Source organism: Octopus bimaculoides, chromosome 11 (assembly GCF_001194135.2).
Source record: "Octopus bimaculoides isolate UCB-OBI-ISO-001 chromosome 11, ASM119413v2, whole genome shotgun sequence".
Taxonomy (NCBI): domain Eukaryota; kingdom Metazoa; phylum Mollusca; class Cephalopoda; order Octopoda; family Octopodidae; genus Octopus; species Octopus bimaculoides.
The window spans coordinates 23498905-23517155 of record NC_068991.1 but is presented as its reverse complement, the minus strand read 5'-3'; the positions used below and the strand labels follow the sequence as shown (position 1 = coordinate 23517155).

At 37.1% G+C, this 18251-nt stretch overlaps 2 protein-coding genes across 5 annotated transcripts in view; both read right to left on the bottom strand.

Moving 5' to 3' along the window:
- Nucleotides 1-18251, bottom strand: part of LOC106871104 (endoplasmic reticulum lectin 1) — a 488243-nt gene that overhangs the window by 184337 nt on the left and 285655 nt on the right. The window lies entirely within an intron of this gene.
- The window catches only part of LOC106867911 (spermatogenesis-associated protein 7 homolog), a 22107-nt gene continuing 5919 nt past the window's right edge, over nt 2064-18251 (bottom strand). The window contains exons 3-9 of one of the 2 annotated variants that reach the window (XM_052971626.1): nt 16014-16103; nt 14821-14868; nt 13577-13713; nt 10536-11386; nt 6017-6088; nt 4454-4511; nt 2064-3480 (exon numbers count right to left, since the gene is read on the bottom strand). In XM_052971626.1, coding sequence (XP_052827586.1) covers nt 2506-3480; nt 4454-4511; nt 6017-6088; nt 10536-11386; nt 13577-13713; nt 14821-14868; nt 16014-16103 — 2231 coding nt within the window. In that variant the 3' untranslated portion in view covers nt 2064-2505. Of the gene's footprint in view, nt 3481-4453; nt 4512-6016; nt 6092-10535; nt 11387-13576; nt 13714-14820; nt 14869-16013; nt 16104-18251 lie in introns of both variants that reach the window. The other variant, XM_014912980.2, reaches the window with a different exon arrangement.

Genomic DNA, 18251 nt, shown 5'->3' with positions numbered 1-18251 from the left:
TATATATATATATATATATATATATATATATATATATATATATATATGCACACCTATACATACATAGATACATATATATAAACATTATGAACTCTCCCATCATTAGATAAAAGATGTAGATTCTGCTTTTTTTTTTATTGAACAACCACATAGATGACTTGTTTATAGTAATCAAATGTATGTATTCCCATAAGATCATTCCCTCCATCAAACTGACATTGCCAGCACAGGTGCACAAGTGTGATACATGTCAAATGTCAAAATCATCACAGAGCAACGTGAAATGAAGTGTTTTTTTCAAAATCACAATGTACTGCTCAGTCTAGGAATTGAAACCACTAGGTACATAGCACACACACAAACACACGCACATATGAGGTGCATGCGCACGTGCTCACACACACACACACACGCACATTTATGGGCACAGGTGCTGCTGTGTGGTAAGAAGTTTGCTTCCCAACCACATTGTTCCCAGGTACAGTCCCACTGCATGGCATCTTGGGCAAATATCTTCTACTGTAGTCTCGGGGGTAGATGGAAACTGAAAGATGCCTGTCGTACATATATATCTATATATATGTTTATGAATTTGTGTTGCAAGATTCCTGATGTGAAGTTGTGTGTTGAAACAGATAGTGTTGTATTTTTGGATGGTCATTTTTTTTGCTAAATAAACACACACACACTATATATTCGTTCTTCACTTGTTTATTACCGTTCTTATTCTAACTCATGTCCATTGTCTGGAAATCTTTCGTCACACATCTGTGATCTCCTCAGCAACACTTTCTGTCTTCTTGTGTGTTCTTGTCTGTTTATTCCATTCTCTTCTTCTATGATGTGTATCCTTATATGCGCATGCGTCTGTGTTTGTATGTGAATGGATTACATTAAAGGCAACCAAGGGCCAGGCAGTGGAATTAAGGTGGATGACAGATTAAATCTACAACCCAACAACTGGAATGGTATCTTCCAACAGATTCTGTGTAATAAACTTCACTCAAAAGGCTTTGATTGATCCAAGGTTATCATTGAAGAAACTTGTCCAAGATGGAAGGAGACTGTGGAAGAGGAGGACCAAAAATAACATAAGCAGAAGTGGTGGGATATTGTGGTGGAAGTTGTTCTGAAAGCATAATCACTAGAATAAGAATAGGCTGGGCAAAGTTCAGAGAGTTACTACCACTGTTAGCAATGAAGGGCCTCTCCCTCAGAGTGAAAGACAGATTGTATGATGCCTGTGTATGAACAGCCATGCTACATGGCAATGAAACATGTGCTGTGACTGCTGAGGACATGCAAAGGCTTGAAAGAAATAAAGCCAGTATGCTCCACTGGATGGGTAATGTCAGTGTACATGTTTGAGAGAAAAACTGGGTATGTGAGGCATCAGGTGTAATGTGCAAGAGAGTAAACTGTAGTGGTATGGTCATGTAATGGATACAAATGAAGACAGTTGCATCAAAAGTGCCGAGCTCTAATTGTGGCGAGAACGTGTGGAAGGGGTAGACCCAGGAAGATGTAGGATGTAGTAGTAAGAAAGGATCTTCAGATATTGGGCCTCACAGAGGGGACGACAGGGGATGGAGACTTCTGGTTTGCTGTGCTTGAGAAGACATGTTAAGCTAAGTAAATATATGGTTGTCCTTGCATACAGGTACGTCCCCTCTTTAACTGAGTGTTCCTAATCATGCAGGCTCATGGATGCTGATGCTATGTAAAAAGCAACCATGTCTGTGTCACATAAAAGCACCTGTGCCAGTGCTGTGTAAAAGAACCCAGAACACTCTGTAAAGTGGTTGGCATTAGGAAGGACATCCAGTCATAGAAACCATGCCAAAACAGACTTGGAGCCTGGGTAGCTCCTGTCAAACTGTCCAACCCATTCAGGCATGAAAAATGGACATTAAATGATGATGATGATGACACACAAACATATTTGCTTGAATTTCTAACAAAGAGATTATCACCTATTTTTAAAATATTATCTTGGTCAAGAATTTGTGTGTGTGTGTGTGTGCATGTGCGCGTGTGTGTAGCAAGGATAACAAAACAAAAAATAACAAGTACACTATTTATTATGAGGTAATAGTAACTGACAATTCCAGATAATATCACATTCAAGAAGTTAATTTTAGATTTTGACATTGTCAACCCATCCCAACATATTTGGAAAACATCTGATGGAAAAATTGGAGAATTTCTTGTTACACTCAAAATACAATATATTACTATAGTGGTACACTAAATAACAAAAATTATCACACTTAGAGAGAAAAATACCTTGTGGTATTTGATTATGTCCATTTAAGTTCTGTGTTCAAACTGTACCCAGGTCAATTTTACTTTCCCTCATTCTGATGACAATAAAATAAATATCCAGTGTACAAATACTAAGCAGTTATAATCAACTCTACCCTCAAAGGCAGTTGTCCAGCTTGGCCACAGTTCAATGAGTGGAGTCAGTAAAAAAGTATATCAGGTATCACAATCATATACAGTTTAGAAATCACTATCACTGTCAACACTATCAAAGTTATCTTCATCATAATCATTCTGTTCATCAACTTGATTATCAGACTGGTTGTTAACTGGTGAATCTGGAGACTGGTTAATTTGGGAGGGGTTTGCTGTGGGTTCATGATTAGGTGAAGACTCTGAACAGACAGAATTTGGCTCTAATTGTGATTTCCTATCAGATTTGTCAGAAGCCAAGTTCATCATGTTTGAACTATTATTGGACATGGTCAAATGGTTTGTAGTTTTAACTGGTTCTGATGTCTTCATTTCTGAAACATAATTCGCAGGTTTCAAAGAAATGTCTACTGGTGCTGTATCTTCTTGAAATGAATCCTTTGAAACTATACTATCTCCAGCTGCTTTTTCACAAAATATATCAGGATCTAAAGTTTTCACAATGGATGTCATGACTTTCACATGTGCTGATTCTTGCAATACATTCGGTGAGGAGTTCTTTCGTCGAGGTCGTGGTACAGGTTTATTGTTCTGTTTGTTATCACAATCTTTTGTAAAGTTTATCTTATCACCATTTGGATCAGATATTTGTTTTTCATCACAAGTGAACTTGTTTACTTCTGTATCTTCATCCGTGTGGTTTGCAATCACTATACTTATATCATTTCTTTGTTTGGAATGCGAAGACTGATGTCTCTGTTTTCTAGCAAGAGATACTTCAGGCTGAGGATTTTCTTTCACTAAATTTTCTTCTTCCGTTTCGCTAACATTAAAATCTGACATGGATGCCATCAATTTTTCCAAGTTCTTCTGATGGCATTCTTCTGATTTATTAATCAAAGATATACTTTTGGAGAGATTTTCAGATAAATTAAGACCAGAATAGCTAGGAAAATTGTTCAGTTCATTTGAAGTAGATGTATTTCCATTAAATGTAGCATCCCTTTCAGGCTTAATACCAATATCCTGAAGAAAATTCATTAGCATTCTCCTCATTTTCTCCTGAAAGACAAATATTTCAAGGAGTTACAATTAGCAAAACATCATTATCAACACAGCATTTAAACCTTAACTCTTTAGCATTCAGACTACTCTGTCAAATGTAATGCTTATTTATTCACATTGTTTTGAATTTATCATGTACTTATCTCATTTCAATGAGGTGATTGTTTATTTTTAGAATGACATTGTAGGGTACATGTAAGAGGCTAGATCAAGCTGATTTGAAGATAAAACAGGTAGACTATTTTGGTCAGATATGGCTGCTTTGAATGGTTAAATGAGTATGCTGAAATAGCCATCCAACCTCCAGTTATATTTAATGACAGGTTTTTATATAATTGATATCTACAGGTCACAGCGATCTAGTTAAGATGTAAAGATTATGTCTGTCTAGTCAATATCTAATGAAACTGAAAGCAGATTCATAGAATAATCTTATTAACAAAGCTCATGAAGAACACGTGCAAACATTTTTTATTAAAATATATTTGACTTTAGCTAGATTAGAGTTGTTTTATCAAATTACCAAATGGGTCCTCAAATATTCCTCACACTCTGTGTACATATATATATATATATATATATATGTGTGTGTGTGTGTACATCTATGTATGTATGTGTTTTGGATTCAGGGCCACTGTGCCACATCTCGGGCAAGTGGCTGCCTACTACAGCTCTGGATCAACCAATAGCTTGTGAATGAATGAATTAGATGGAAACTATATGAAGCTTATTGTATATGAATGTGTGTGTTTCCTTGTCTTGACATCATGTGATAGTTGTAAACAAGTATCACTGTCATAGAAGCAGGGTTGTTTGTTTCCAATTTTTGGTGAATACTTGTCTAGTCATTGGGGGGAAAGAGGTGAGGGTTGGCAACAAGAAGGGCATCCAGCCTTAGAAATTCTGCCTGATCCATGCAAGCATGGAAAAATGGATGTTAAATAATGATACTGATGACGATAGTACTTACTTCATCAAGCTTGCCTCTATGCTTCATAATGTGGAATTCAAAAACTTGTTGAATTGCCCTTTAAAGTAAATTAAAATGGAAAAGTGGATACTTAAGCCATACATACACAGGTAAGTTACTGTTAACATATCTAATACAGAAAATACTGGAAAAAAAAAAAAAAATGACAAAATATAAATAATATCAATGAACAGTACTGTTTTAATTTTTTTTACAATAAGTTTCAGAGATAACTCCAAACATGTTTTAGCCTTATTCTTACCTCATCAGCACAGTCTTCTTTGAGCTTGATGAAGTAATGATGAAACAAAACACTAAGTAAAGGTAAAAATTATGTAGATAGTGTGGATGGCTTCTCTGAATTATCTAATTTAAAACCGAAAAATAATAATTCTCTTTTCTTATGCCAACTGATGAAAACAATGATGATGATAATGACAGGGGGTGTTGGTAGTTCATGATGGTAATGAAGTACATGTAGGTGCTAGCATAGACACGTGATCAACTAAATTGTTTTTCAAACACATGGTGTAGTGGTCAAGTCAGCATCTTGAGTGAGTGTGTATCATTTTCTTCTTCACCACCACCAACACCACCATTGTCATCGTGGTTGTCATCATTGTCGTGGTCCTGGTCATCATCGTTGTCATCTTCATCATCATTTTAATGTCCACTTTTCCATGCTTGCAAGGGTTGGGTAGAGTTTATTGAAGAAGACTTACTTTCACCAGATGTCCTTCTTGTCGCCCATCCCATGCCGAGACATATTTTCATAGAACATTGGAAATGAGTGACACAGCTTGTATGACAATTACATTCATTTTACAACAACCATGCAATATCAAGACACGGTAACACCAACATACACACACACACACACACACACACACACACACACACACAAACATGTATATATTTTGCAATATTTTGGTAACATATTTGCTTTATTTGTCAAAATACAACAAAAGCAGACAAGCATTCAAAGTAGAGTCCATTGTGTTACACTGTCTGAAGCCAAATTTCTGCCAGTTCTTTAATCCCATGCTAATATCATTCCTTGCCTTTTGAGGTGAAGATCTCTTTCAATGAAGCTCCCACCTCAGTTTCAGGTTCAATCCCACTGCATGACAACCTAGGCTGTGGATTTGGCAGAGAGAAACTAAAAGAAGCCTGTCATGTGCATGCACATATGTGTGTGTGTGTGTTTGTTACCTTGTCTTGATGTTGCATCATGGTTGCAAAATGAGTGTCGCAATTGTCCAAACAGTGTCATTTGTTTCCAACCTTCAATGAAAACATATCTGGCCATGGGTAAATGTTACCTTGTTGGGAAACAGGTGAGGGTTAGTGACAGGAAGGGCATCAAGCTGTAGAAAACTTACCTCAACAAATTCTGTCTGACCCACACAAACATGGAAAAGTAGATGTTAAAACATTGAAGATGATGGTATAAACCACTGACTTCTCGGTGGATCATCCCCTATCTGATCCACTCATCTATTCATACCCTACAAGCCCAATTGCAAAGGAACTTGGAACCAGATCTTGGAGTTGTTACTTTACCTGTTTGTGAATAAACCTTTGAGTAAGATATCTTCTGTGACATGTTTCATGAAGTTGATATATTCACATTCACTGCTGGAAGACACAAACACACACAAAAGGATATTGTTTATATTGCTAATATATGGAAAATAGGTCATTAATAACATATCAGTAAATGCAGAAAACAACAGGTTACAAAGTAAAGAACTGGTTATTTAATTGAAGGAACTGTAAATAAATTATGTAAATAATAAAGAACAGGCTATTTATCTGAAAGAATCAGCTACACAGTAAAGAATAGGCTATTTAACTGAAACAGCTAGTGACATAGCCAGTAACTAGTAATGAACTGGCTACTTAACCGAAAGAGCTGGTTACATGGTAAAAAATAGGCTACCGAGCTGAAAAAGATAGCTGCATCATCAGTTCAATAACTTGTAGAGAACTGGTTATTCAACTGAAAGAGCTAGTTACATAGTGAAACAGAAAGTTACATAACCAGTAAAGAACTGGCTATTTAACTGAAAGAGCTGGTTACATAGTGATGAATATGTTATTTAACTTGGAAACAATCTGATTATATCAGTTTAGAAGAAGGTAATGCAAAAGAAGCATAAAGGTAGGTCTTGGTGAGTCATACAGTTGTTGTTAACCTTCAGACTGATGAGTCACATTTCATTACTTATACTAGTGAGGTAAAAAGATGAAACAGTCAGTTAGAATATGTGAAGGCTAACCAGCAACAACAATAACTTAGATGTGCTATCACTTTCTGAGTTCACTCAGACCACTGAAGTTAATGTTTAATTTAAAGTTTTAGTGGGTCAGTGTTTCAGGGGAAAATGTGAGCAGAGAAGGAGCAAGGGGAGGCACTTCAGTTACAGGTAAGACGGATTGGGTAAAAGTGATTTGTGGGTAATAAAAGACATTGACTGGGTGGTAATGAGAAGAAGAAAGAAAGGTGCATTGTGTGGGATTAGGCAGGGGTGATAAATGTCTTGCTAGTGCAGAGAAGAATGGACAGTTGTAAAATAAACCCAAAGAAGGTGGTGACATCTATGAGCTTGTTGTTAAGACTCAGATGAAGTAGATTAGAGGCTTTCCAATCATGACTACTGCATATTTTTTTTTGTTTCAAATATAATGCAATATTTATCCCCACTTAAATCCCAATGTTCTGTTAGAACAAATTTTACTGCGGTAGATAACATGAGAGAAACTTACATATAGGTTTTTGGTGCAAAATGTACTCTTGTCTATGTCATTAGCAGGGAGATAAGCCCCTGCCACCTCCAGCACTGAGACCACCAGATCATGTGATTTCAATGTCCCTTGGTCTTATCAATGATGGATGTTCAACTGTCAGAGATAGCTACAACTCATCTCCCCGCCAGCAATAAATAGAAAAACAGTGCCAGAACAGGCGCTGGTGTCGCAGTTAGCCAGTGAGCTTGTTAAAAAATATATATTAGCAACAGTAGCAGTATTAATATGAGAGGTAATTTTTATCCCCACTTACACGTGGATGTTCTGTTAGAACAAACTACACTGCAGTAGATACCATGAGATACTCTCATATTGGCTTTCCCTGCAAAGTGCATGCTTACCTCTCAGTATTGATAACACCTCTGCCACTAATATGTATTTTCTAATATGTATAATATAATGTTGGACTAAATTACCCAAAAGGTCCTCTTTTTTAAAAACCACAGTGTGTGATTTGAGAGATAAGACTGCCATTTCTAGCAGATTAAATGACTAGCAAATCAAGTGACTTAACAGAGGCTACCTTATTGTCTTGAGATGAAGAAGTGTCATGAACTACAGGCAGAGTATGTACTTATGAGGTTGTGATACACCTTAAAAAGATTTAGAAGGTAATGTAATCACTTAATCTCTGTTGATAAGGCAAATAGGTATAGGGCTTTCCTATAAGGTGTTATCCACCCCTGATTGGAACTCTCCCGTATGACATGTACGCATGCTCAGTGACTTGCTTTAACAGTTGCAATCAGCTGAATGCACATTGCCAGTGACCTTTGACATAATTACCCACACTCTGTGGTCAGGATTCTTTTTTTGGTTTGATGTCGGTATTGAAGGGATTACCAGACACCGGACAATACAGTGAGAGCAGCTTTCACTCACATCGTGGTATTCGATGCTGTGTACGTGTCTGTCGTGGTAAAATATGCCACTCCTTAACTGTTGCTTTGCTTTCATCCGTAGCACGAGGTAATTATGTCATTATCTGTGAAATTCGGCAACTTACAAAGATCTTTAGATCAGGCAATACTTCACCGAGAGGAGATATAAGCTTCTGCTTATTCCTGTCTGAAGTATCGTCCGATACTTCAGACTTATCGTCCAATGAATTTACTTTGTTGACATTCTTCATCGACAAAATTTTTATTCCTTTCAACCTTTCAGTCAAGTCCGCCTTTCTTCCAGTAACATACTGTCCATATAATCTTAAATATTTCTTTAACTCAGGCACAGTAAGTACTTCAATAGCTGAATCATCAAGCTGCTTTATATCCATGATAAGACGTAAAACAATAACAATGGCGTGGGTTAGCCTCCGGAAGTTTAATTATCTACATGGAGCGCTGCCTAGCCAAGGGAGATAACCTACCTATAGGAAAGCCCTATAGAATATGATACAATCCAATCCATTTAACCCTAGTAAGTAGAGCAACCAATAGAGGCCCAGCCATTGGCTAATGATTGCAGCACATTAGATAATAGACAAATTTAATCAGATAGTATACATTATATTCCTAGCAAAATAAAATTGAAGTCATCACCTTAAACCATACAGTATAAACAGGGTGTCCTAGAAAGATTTACCCATTGATGTTTCTTAATTATTCAAAATAAACTTAAGGTAGGTTAATGAAATTTGGCACACACGTTCTAATGTAAATTGTCAATCCATTGCAGTAAGTACATTTCAAAATGATCACCTTTCATCTTGATCATAGCCTACAAACAAGTGGACCCTGAGTTGCATGAGTGCCATACCACCACTTCATCCAACTTGACCCATGAAGACAGAAGAGCTTTCTTCAGATCTGATACATTTGAACAGGAGTGAGCAGAAACGTTACTCTCTAAGATGGACCAGATAGCAAAGTCCATGGGATTGATGTCTGGACTTGAGGGAGACCATATTGTCTTGTCCCTGAAATGTTCTTTGCACCACCTCTGTGTCAAAATGGATGTGTGGGCCGGAGCTCTGTCTTGAGTGAAGACGTAATGGTCACCAAAGGCTTCTGTGACCCAGGGTAACACTTTCTCATTCAACATTTCCACATAAATTTCAGCATCGATGAAGATCAAGGGAGGCTTGAACCCATCAGATGCAACTGTGGCCCACACCATGACTAAAGCTGGCATCTGACAGTGTAAATGACTCCTGCTACCTTCGGGCAAGTCTCCTGCATTCTCTGCATAAAGCCTATCATTCTACCTGTTGGTAACTGCTTCCATGCTGAAGATCTTCTCGTTGGACCAAATCAACTCTTTGTTAGCAGCATGTTTCATCTCAGCTAACATGGTTTTACCCATATCAAACCGTTTCTTCTTGGGAGCTGCTAAAATTAACTACAGGGATTGTTTCTTGTATGCAGTTAACTTTAAATCTTCTCTAAAAACCCTGTGCATTGACAATTTCAAAATATCAAGAGCTTTTGCAGTTTTTCTTGCATTCCTGTGGGGATATCAGTTCATTTGCTTCTTCATAGTTTCAACAGTTTGGTATGAATTGATCATTTCCTACCAGGAATTGGCATGCTTGAGGTAGTAGCGGACTCCATATATTGTTTCTAGGTCTTGAACACTGTTTTAAGGCACATATTCAACTGTTTTAAGTCCTTGTTACCCACTCCCGCTGTCTTCAAAGCAACAACCTGGTCACATTTTGCTTTTGATGCTATGTTTGTTTACAAACCTGTTATAGACGAATGAAACAATAGGCACATGAACAAAAGACATGCAAATCTATATGTAAAATGTAGATAATATTACCTGAACCTATATTCTTTATGAAGAGTTTTCAACATGGGTAAATTTTTCTGGGACACCCTGTATATGTGTGTGCATGTAGGATCATATGTTCCCTATATCAGACAGTTGATTTTTGTAATTATAATGCAATAAATCATTCTCCTGATGATATGCTTTGGTGAAGCATCCAATTGCTAATTGCTCTTGGAACAAAAACTACAATAGTGAAATGTACACAGGGAACATATGGCATAAATTTATGTCATTCATAATTTCTCCAACATTTCTCTATGTATCATAACCAGTAATTAATTAATATCTGTCTGTCAATCAATCAATCAATCACTCCTATACATACATACATACATATATATATATACACACACACACACATATATATATATATATATATATACACACACACACACATATATATATATATATATATATACACACACACACACACACACACACACACACACACACATATATATAATTATTTCCCAAATAAAATAAATTAAACCATCACCTTTTGTTAATTTCATTTAATGCTTTTGGAGATTGGAGATGGCTGCTTGTTGCATTGGATTGGTAAAGATCTGAAGGTGCTTTTGACGAATTTTGAGTTTTGAAGGCATTATCTGTTGAATTCAATTTAGATTTATGTCTACTCAATGTAGTGTTCTTTAAATCAGAGTTTTCATTTTCCAATATGATATTCTCCTTAGTGTTATTTCTTGTGTGTTTCTTGACTTTAGTTTTGTCACTTCTTCCTTCTTTATCTGGTAACAAGTCTAACTGAGGCACTGGTTCTTCAACTAAGGTAGAATGGGATTTAGATGATCGTGAAGAGATGTAGGATGTTGATTCTGTCAAAGATTCTGGATCAGGATAGTTTGAAGTTTCAGATTGGTCTGAAAGTTTTTCCTTTTTGTCTTTCTGAGATTCACTCTCTGCCTTGCTTTTGCGGAACTTTGGAGGGTTATAGTATTTACATTCACTCAGCAGAGACTTTTTACTGGTTTTCAGGATCCTAGGTATGAATGCTTTTTCAGGTTGTGTAAATACATGCGTCCGACTTTGGAGGACATCACCTGGTTTGTCTTTCATTAGCAAATGGCTTGATTTCTTAGAGTTTTTCATTGATCTGCTGCTAGAACTGAAGGCTTGAGACTGACGAGAAGGTGGGAAATTTGAAGATGCAGAATATCTATCGTCATAGCTGGAAAGCCTAGAACTTTGATTAAACCCATAATAACCATCTTTGGAACCATCATCAGAATAATAATCAGTCATGAAAGAATGATCAGGTTTTCTTCCAAGAGTAGCTCGTACAATTTGGTAGAGTTCATCATCATCAGCAACATCTTTGAAAGCTTCCTGCAAGATGGAAATATAAAAGAAAAATATCAACAATTTTGAGCACTTATAAAACACTGAATGTGATTCATTTTAACCAAATAATCTCTTGCAATATATTTCATTGTCTGTTTGTTTATATATATCTAACTTTGAATGGTATAAAAACACACTTAGTCTGACGCCATCATCAGGTTCTTGAGCATCTTTGGTATATACCAAATTTTCAGTGGTATATAGAAACCACCCTATTGAATAACTACATCCAAGTCCATGACTGCTTTTTGTATAAACCTAATTTTGACTGATAGGCCCACTAAACAACCAGGTCCTTGTGTACCTTTTGTATAAACCGTAAGGTGCTGCAAATATTCAAACCAGATCTTCAGTCCAAATAATATTTCAATATGCAGAAAAGATCCAAGCTTTAAGGGTATTGTGAAAGGTCTGGTTGGAGGCCCAGCCTGCCAAGTTCTTTTACTGGGTTTAGAAAAACTGAAGGACCACTGCAATAAGTGTCTGAATCTCAGAGGAGAATATGTTGAATAAAATCATGATTAACTGACTCTCCTGTATTTTTTTCGGATAAGAGCAAAGCCATTGCTAAAAAGAATCATTGAAACAGGTCAATGAATTTGTTGGTGTGATCCAGGCCATGATTGACAACGATCCCTCAAAGTCAATCAAGTCCATTGCGAGGGACATGGGAGTATCTGAATTTCTTATCAGGTAGATAGTGCATGAAGACATTCCGTATTCCTCATACAAGATGAGAAAGGGCCAATTTTTATGGCAAGCCATCAAGGACAAGAGGAAAGACCACACTACGAAGCTTTTGAACAAACTCAAGCATCCCCTTCAACCGAACATGCCTTGGTTTTTCTCAGACAAGAAAAATTTCTGTCAGGTTCAGATGGTGAACACACAGAACAACTATTGACTTGACATGTCTCCAAAATATGTACCGAGAGTGATAAAACTCAAACACCCAATCAACATCAGGGTGCTTGGAGTGATCACTAATGATGGTGACATTATGACTTCATTCATCTTCCTACACGACCTCTAGTGCCTGGAGGAGGTAGTGCTGCCCTAGGTCAAGAGGGTGGCTACTGGAAGACCCTATTTCTGGCAACAGGACTTTGCACCATGCCGCACAAGTAGGAGAACCCAGTCATGGCTGTCAGACAATTTCTGTGACCACATTACCCCTAACACCTGCCTAACTAACTCCCCAGACTGCAACCCCCTTGATTATTATGTGTCGGGCACAATTGAGCAAGAGACCAACAAAACACCTTGTAACACCAAAGGTGAACTGAAGGCAAGGATTATGGCAGCATTCACTAACTTAAACAAGGAGACTGTCCAGAAGAGTTACAGGAGATTTCAAAGTCGTCTGGCGGTCGAAGTTGAAGCCAATGGCAGTTTTATTGAATAAATTTACTCTTTAGTATTTCAAGATATTTTAATGTAATTTTGGTAAATATATCTGTTAAAATGAGACGTCAGTGTTATTTTCATTTTTGCATAATTTAGATGACAATTTATTCACTGCACCTTGTATATGTATACTATTTAAAAGGATTGTTCCAAATAGCCATCGTACACATGTTTCAATAATGGATTATATTTTTCTTTTTATTTGTTTCAGTCATTTGATTGCGGCCATGCTGGAGCACTACTGTGAAGGGTTTTAATCAAACAAATCAACCCCAGAGTTTATTTAAGCCTAGTACTTATTGTATTGGTCTATTTTGCTGAACTGCTAAGTTACAGGGATGCAAACACACCAACATTAATTGTCAAGCAGTGAAGGGAAGAAAAACACAAATGCACATACATATATATACACGATGGGCTTCTCTCAGTTTCTGTCTGCCAAATCCACTCATAAGGCTTTGGTTGGCTTGAGGCTATAGTAGAAGACACTTGCCCAAGGTGCTATGAAGTGGAACTGACCCCGGAACCATGTGGTTGGGCAGCAAGCTTCTTACCACACAGCCATGCCTATATTATACATTTATATAATAAATATTCATTTTCCAAATATATCTATATAAGATGGGAAGGAAATCTAGTTCCTCAGATCAGAAGAGGCTTAGCCGACATTTACACACACATTTAATGTGTGTGAGTGTGTATGCGTGTAATGTTAAAAAATGAAATGGGAACAACTTGAAGACAATGCAGGCAGTAAGTATACCAAACCTTCCAGTCCTCTTGTAAATTGTAAGTATTTCCATAGTACATCTCTTGTTGTGTCTGTGAGGCTGGTCTGGATCTTGTTAGGCTGCATCCTGAAGAATGTGAAGCAGGTCGCTTTTTATGCTTATTTCTGTCCCGAACTGAAACAGAATTGTGAAAAATAAGGAAGAGAAGGAACAATGGTGTCATCGTCATCATCATCAACTATATCAATATCAAGGACAATATCATCAGCAACAATAACAACAAAAAATCATTAAAGACATCAACAACAGCAACATTACCATCAACAATAACATCAACATCAACAATGGGGCCTTTATGTGGTTGATCAACCTACTAGAAACTGCATTGAAATCTTCCCTAAATCACACCCTGCTGGCATAAAAAAAAAACAATAACAAAAATACACATTGGATAATGTAGACCATAGATACACAGTAGATGAAATAAAAGATGGACTGGTCATGGCTGGAATGTATTTGATCATAACACTGCTGGATTAGGACCAACTTGGGGTTTAAAAAACAGTAATAACAATAACAACAAATAATATAAATACCACAGTCACTGCTAGATTAAAAAAACTAACTTGGTAGAGCAGTTGAGGTAGGAGAATGCTAGTTACAAGAGGGAGGGCATTGCAAATAATTCTGAGAAAGGAATAAGTTGTCTTGATACAGAAGACCTGAGCCAACTACTTGTTAACAGAAAGACTGCTGCTAAAGATATCCAAGGTTTAGGTGGCAGTGTTAAACTGGACAACAGAATAGGTCTACCAGCAAAGAGTGTCCAAGTGTGCCATGGATTTTAGAAATGTAATCCAAGAGTTTGAACAGTCACAGGCAACAAACTATGGCCCACAGAACTTTCTGAACGGCACGTTTAATGAAAAATTATCTCGAAATTTTTAGTATTGTGGCTGCCTAATGATGAGCAATATATCATACTGATCAGTTTGTGAAAAAAAGATTGTCCATGTCTAGTTTAGAAACTCCAAGCTTGAGCTTCTTGAAAACTTTGTTAATCACAATTTTGTTATACACATAGCTGTGTCAGTGACAAGTTCATTTTACAACCATGTGGTTTTGGGTTCAGTCCCAGTGCACAGCATCTTGGGCATGTGAATGCTGTTCTAGACCTGGACTGACCAATGCCTAGTGGGTGAATTTGGCAGACGGAAGCTGAAAGAAGAATGATATCAAGTTCAGAATTACGTGTTGAAATAAGGTAAAGTTAAAACTTACTTTTCTGGCTTTTAAGTAGTGACTGTGGGGTGGAATTATCAATGCAGGCTATAAAAAAGCCAAAACAAAACAAGGAAGATAAGTATAAGGAAAAACAAAGCAACAACAAGAAAAACAAGAAAAAAAACAAAAAGTGAAGTGTGTCTTGACAAGAAAGAAAACTAAAGATGTGATTTTATTTCATCACTGTAGACATGTGTCAAAGCAATGAGCATTTTTGAATGGTCCATTGTCCATTTGTGGTTTCAACAGACACAGAAAATTTTTAAAAATAAATCTTTTCCTGTTTGAAATATCATTTGAGAAAGAGCTTTCACATTTTCATTTTATCTGCCATAAACAGCAGCCAAATTTCTCTCAAACCTTATCCATCTTGGGAAGGGAAGAAGCACATTAGATAATATATTCGTAGATACCTCTACAAAGAAAGGAGAGTACTCCTAAACAGCTCTAAAAAGACTGGAAGCCCTTTGACCATAAATTTGCTTGATCAGAGTTGACCTGGGGATAAAAGCAATCAACAAAAACCACAACAAAAACCAGATCTAAAAAGCAAAAAAGAACAAAGAGAGACAGACATAGGCACAGGCATAGAAGAAACGTTAGCACGCCGGGTGTCTGCCATTACGTTCTGAGTTCAAATTCCACCGAGGTCGACTTTCCCTTTCATCCTTTTGGGGTTGATAAATTAAGTACCAGTGTGCACTGGGGTCAATGTAATCGACTTAATCACTTTGTCTGTCCTTGTTTGTCCCCTCTATGTTTAGCCCCTTGTGGGCAATAAAGAAATAAGAAGCTTGCTTCCCAACCACATTGTTCTGGGTTCATTTCACTGTGTGGCACCTTGGGCAAGTGTCTTCTACTATAGCCTTGGACCAACCAAAGCCTTGTGAGTAGATTTGGTAAACAAAAACTGGAAGAAGTCTATCATATATATATGTATATATCTATGTGTGTGCCTTTGTATCTGCGTTTATGTCCCAGTACCACTTGAAAACCGGTGTTGGTGTGTTTATGTCCCTGTAACATAGCGGTTCGGCAAAAAGAGACCAATAGAATAAGTACCAGGATTAACAAAAATAAGTACTGGGGTTGATTCATTTGACTAAAAATCCTTCAAGGCAATGCTCCAGCATGGCCGCAGTCTAATGACTGAAACAAGTAAAAGATAAAAAACAAAGACAAATACTTACATGAAACATTCTGAAGTATTCTATAATGGTGTGCCAGGTTGTTTTTCACAATATACTGGGAAGTTAGCTTACTTGATGTTGGTGATAGCACTGTAGTAGGAAAGAACAGCTAATATCAGCCACAAGCAACAATAAAAGTTGTAATGGTATGAAGAATAAACCCATATTAGTGAAATACATGAGTTTTGAATAGTTTGTATATTGTGTGTAGGAAAGGGAGGAATCTAATATTTTGTGATTGACCTTTCAAATGGCAGAGAGAAAATGTTTTTCCTTTCGCTCTGACACAAATCCCAAAGTTTTACTGGACTCTGTGATTTCACATTTAGTAGAATTAATAAATGCAGATAGTTTTCATCAAGAATGTAAAAGGTGTTTAAGGTATATTGGGGGATAAATCTGGAATTTCTTATTTTACTGCTTAGTTTGGAAGGGAAGAGCAGGGACTCTGAGACAAGGCTTCTAAGAAAGGGCTACTGAGATGAACCTTGGAGACAGGGCTGCTGAAAAAGATCCCTGAGACAGGACCTCTGAGACAGGGCTTCTAAGACAGGACCACTGACATATGGCTTTTGAGATGGCTGGTGAGATAGGGTGTCTGAGACAGGGTCACTGAGATAGAGCTTCTGAGAAAGGGCCTCAGAGACAGGGCTACTGAGATAAAGCCTCTAAAGTGATGAGATAGGGCCAGTGAGACATAACTTTTGAGACAAGACCTCCTAACATTGGTCAGGACAACCAATTCTTGGTTCTAATCAATGTTGGACTCCCAGAAGGAAAGCTGAAAGAAGGAAGTTATCCTTAAACTGGAGAAGTATGAGCCAAATGCTAGCAACAGAATGAACTCCACGAAAGGCACCCCCTACCCAAGGACCAGGGTGGTGATGTTAAACCAGGCGATGGATTAAATCTACCACCCAAGATCACAGAACACAAGGAGATGGGCAAATATTGCAAAACATCTCATCTGACACTTTAACCATTCTGCCAATCCATTGCCCTGGATTTATTCATTATTTTATTGATCTTGAGAGGATGCAAAGCAAAACTGACCTCAGTGGAATTTGAACTCAAACCACAGAGAGCCAGAAAAAATACAACATATATTGTTCAATGTTCAAATGACTGCTAATTTGCTGTTTATAGAAGGCAAGCAAATTAATGATGGTCTACATTGGCAATAATTATTCCTCAGAAGACATAAATTAATTAGAGTATAATATTCTCTTTAAAACTTCTCCAAATTCATGCAACTGAAGCCACTAGAATTATTTCTCTTTAGCTCATTTTCATTTCTAATTATGCAAATTATACTAGCTAAAAAGTGTTGTCAACTTGGTTAACCTTTTTCTTACCATATTTCTGCTGAAATACACTACCTTCATTCCAATTCATTTTAAAACTAATGAAGAATTTAGTAGAATAACTCTGCCATTATTAAGCTAGTGTTTTTGAAATAAATTAACAAGAAATGTTTGACAGAAGGTTTTTGATCCAGATCACTTAAAAACTGGAAGTTTGTATCAGGACTAAGAGTTTTCTCAGGTGAGTTGGTATCTATACGGTTCAACTATGTTAAGGTGATGAAGTCTAAAGTATGTCCATTGACACCCTTTGCCTGAAAACATAGATCAAACTTCTAATAAACATGGAAATTAACTAGAATTGAGGAATTTGGATGGTAGACTCTGTAGAGGGCGATTAAAGCTAATATTGGAATGGTAGACTTTGTAGTGTGGAGGCAGGTGGCTGAGTGGTTAGGGTGTTGGACTCATGATCGTAAGATTGTGGTTATGATTCCTTGACCAGGTGATGTGTTGTGTTCTTGAGCAAAACACCTCATTTCACATTGCTGCAATATACTCAGCTGGCAAAAATGAATAACTCTGTGACAGACCAGTATCTTATCCAGGATCTGAGTCTATATGACTTGGGAAGAGTCTTAGACACTATAGTGAACCCAATTCAGAATAGCAGGCCCTCCTGGAAAGGCAGACTCTGCAGTGGGTGTTAAACCAATTTCGTAATAGACATAATACTTCTTTTCAGTTCTGCTAGAAGAGCAGCTGTTGTTAATTGAACCAACCTCAGATTTCATCTCTGATGAAGAAATCTATCTGAAATTTTTAGATTTCTCTTCTTTCTTTGGGCATAAATAATTCATTTTGCTTTTGTATTTGGTTTTCAAGATTCTTGATATGAAATCATGTGTTGAAATAGACTTAGTTGTATTGGCGG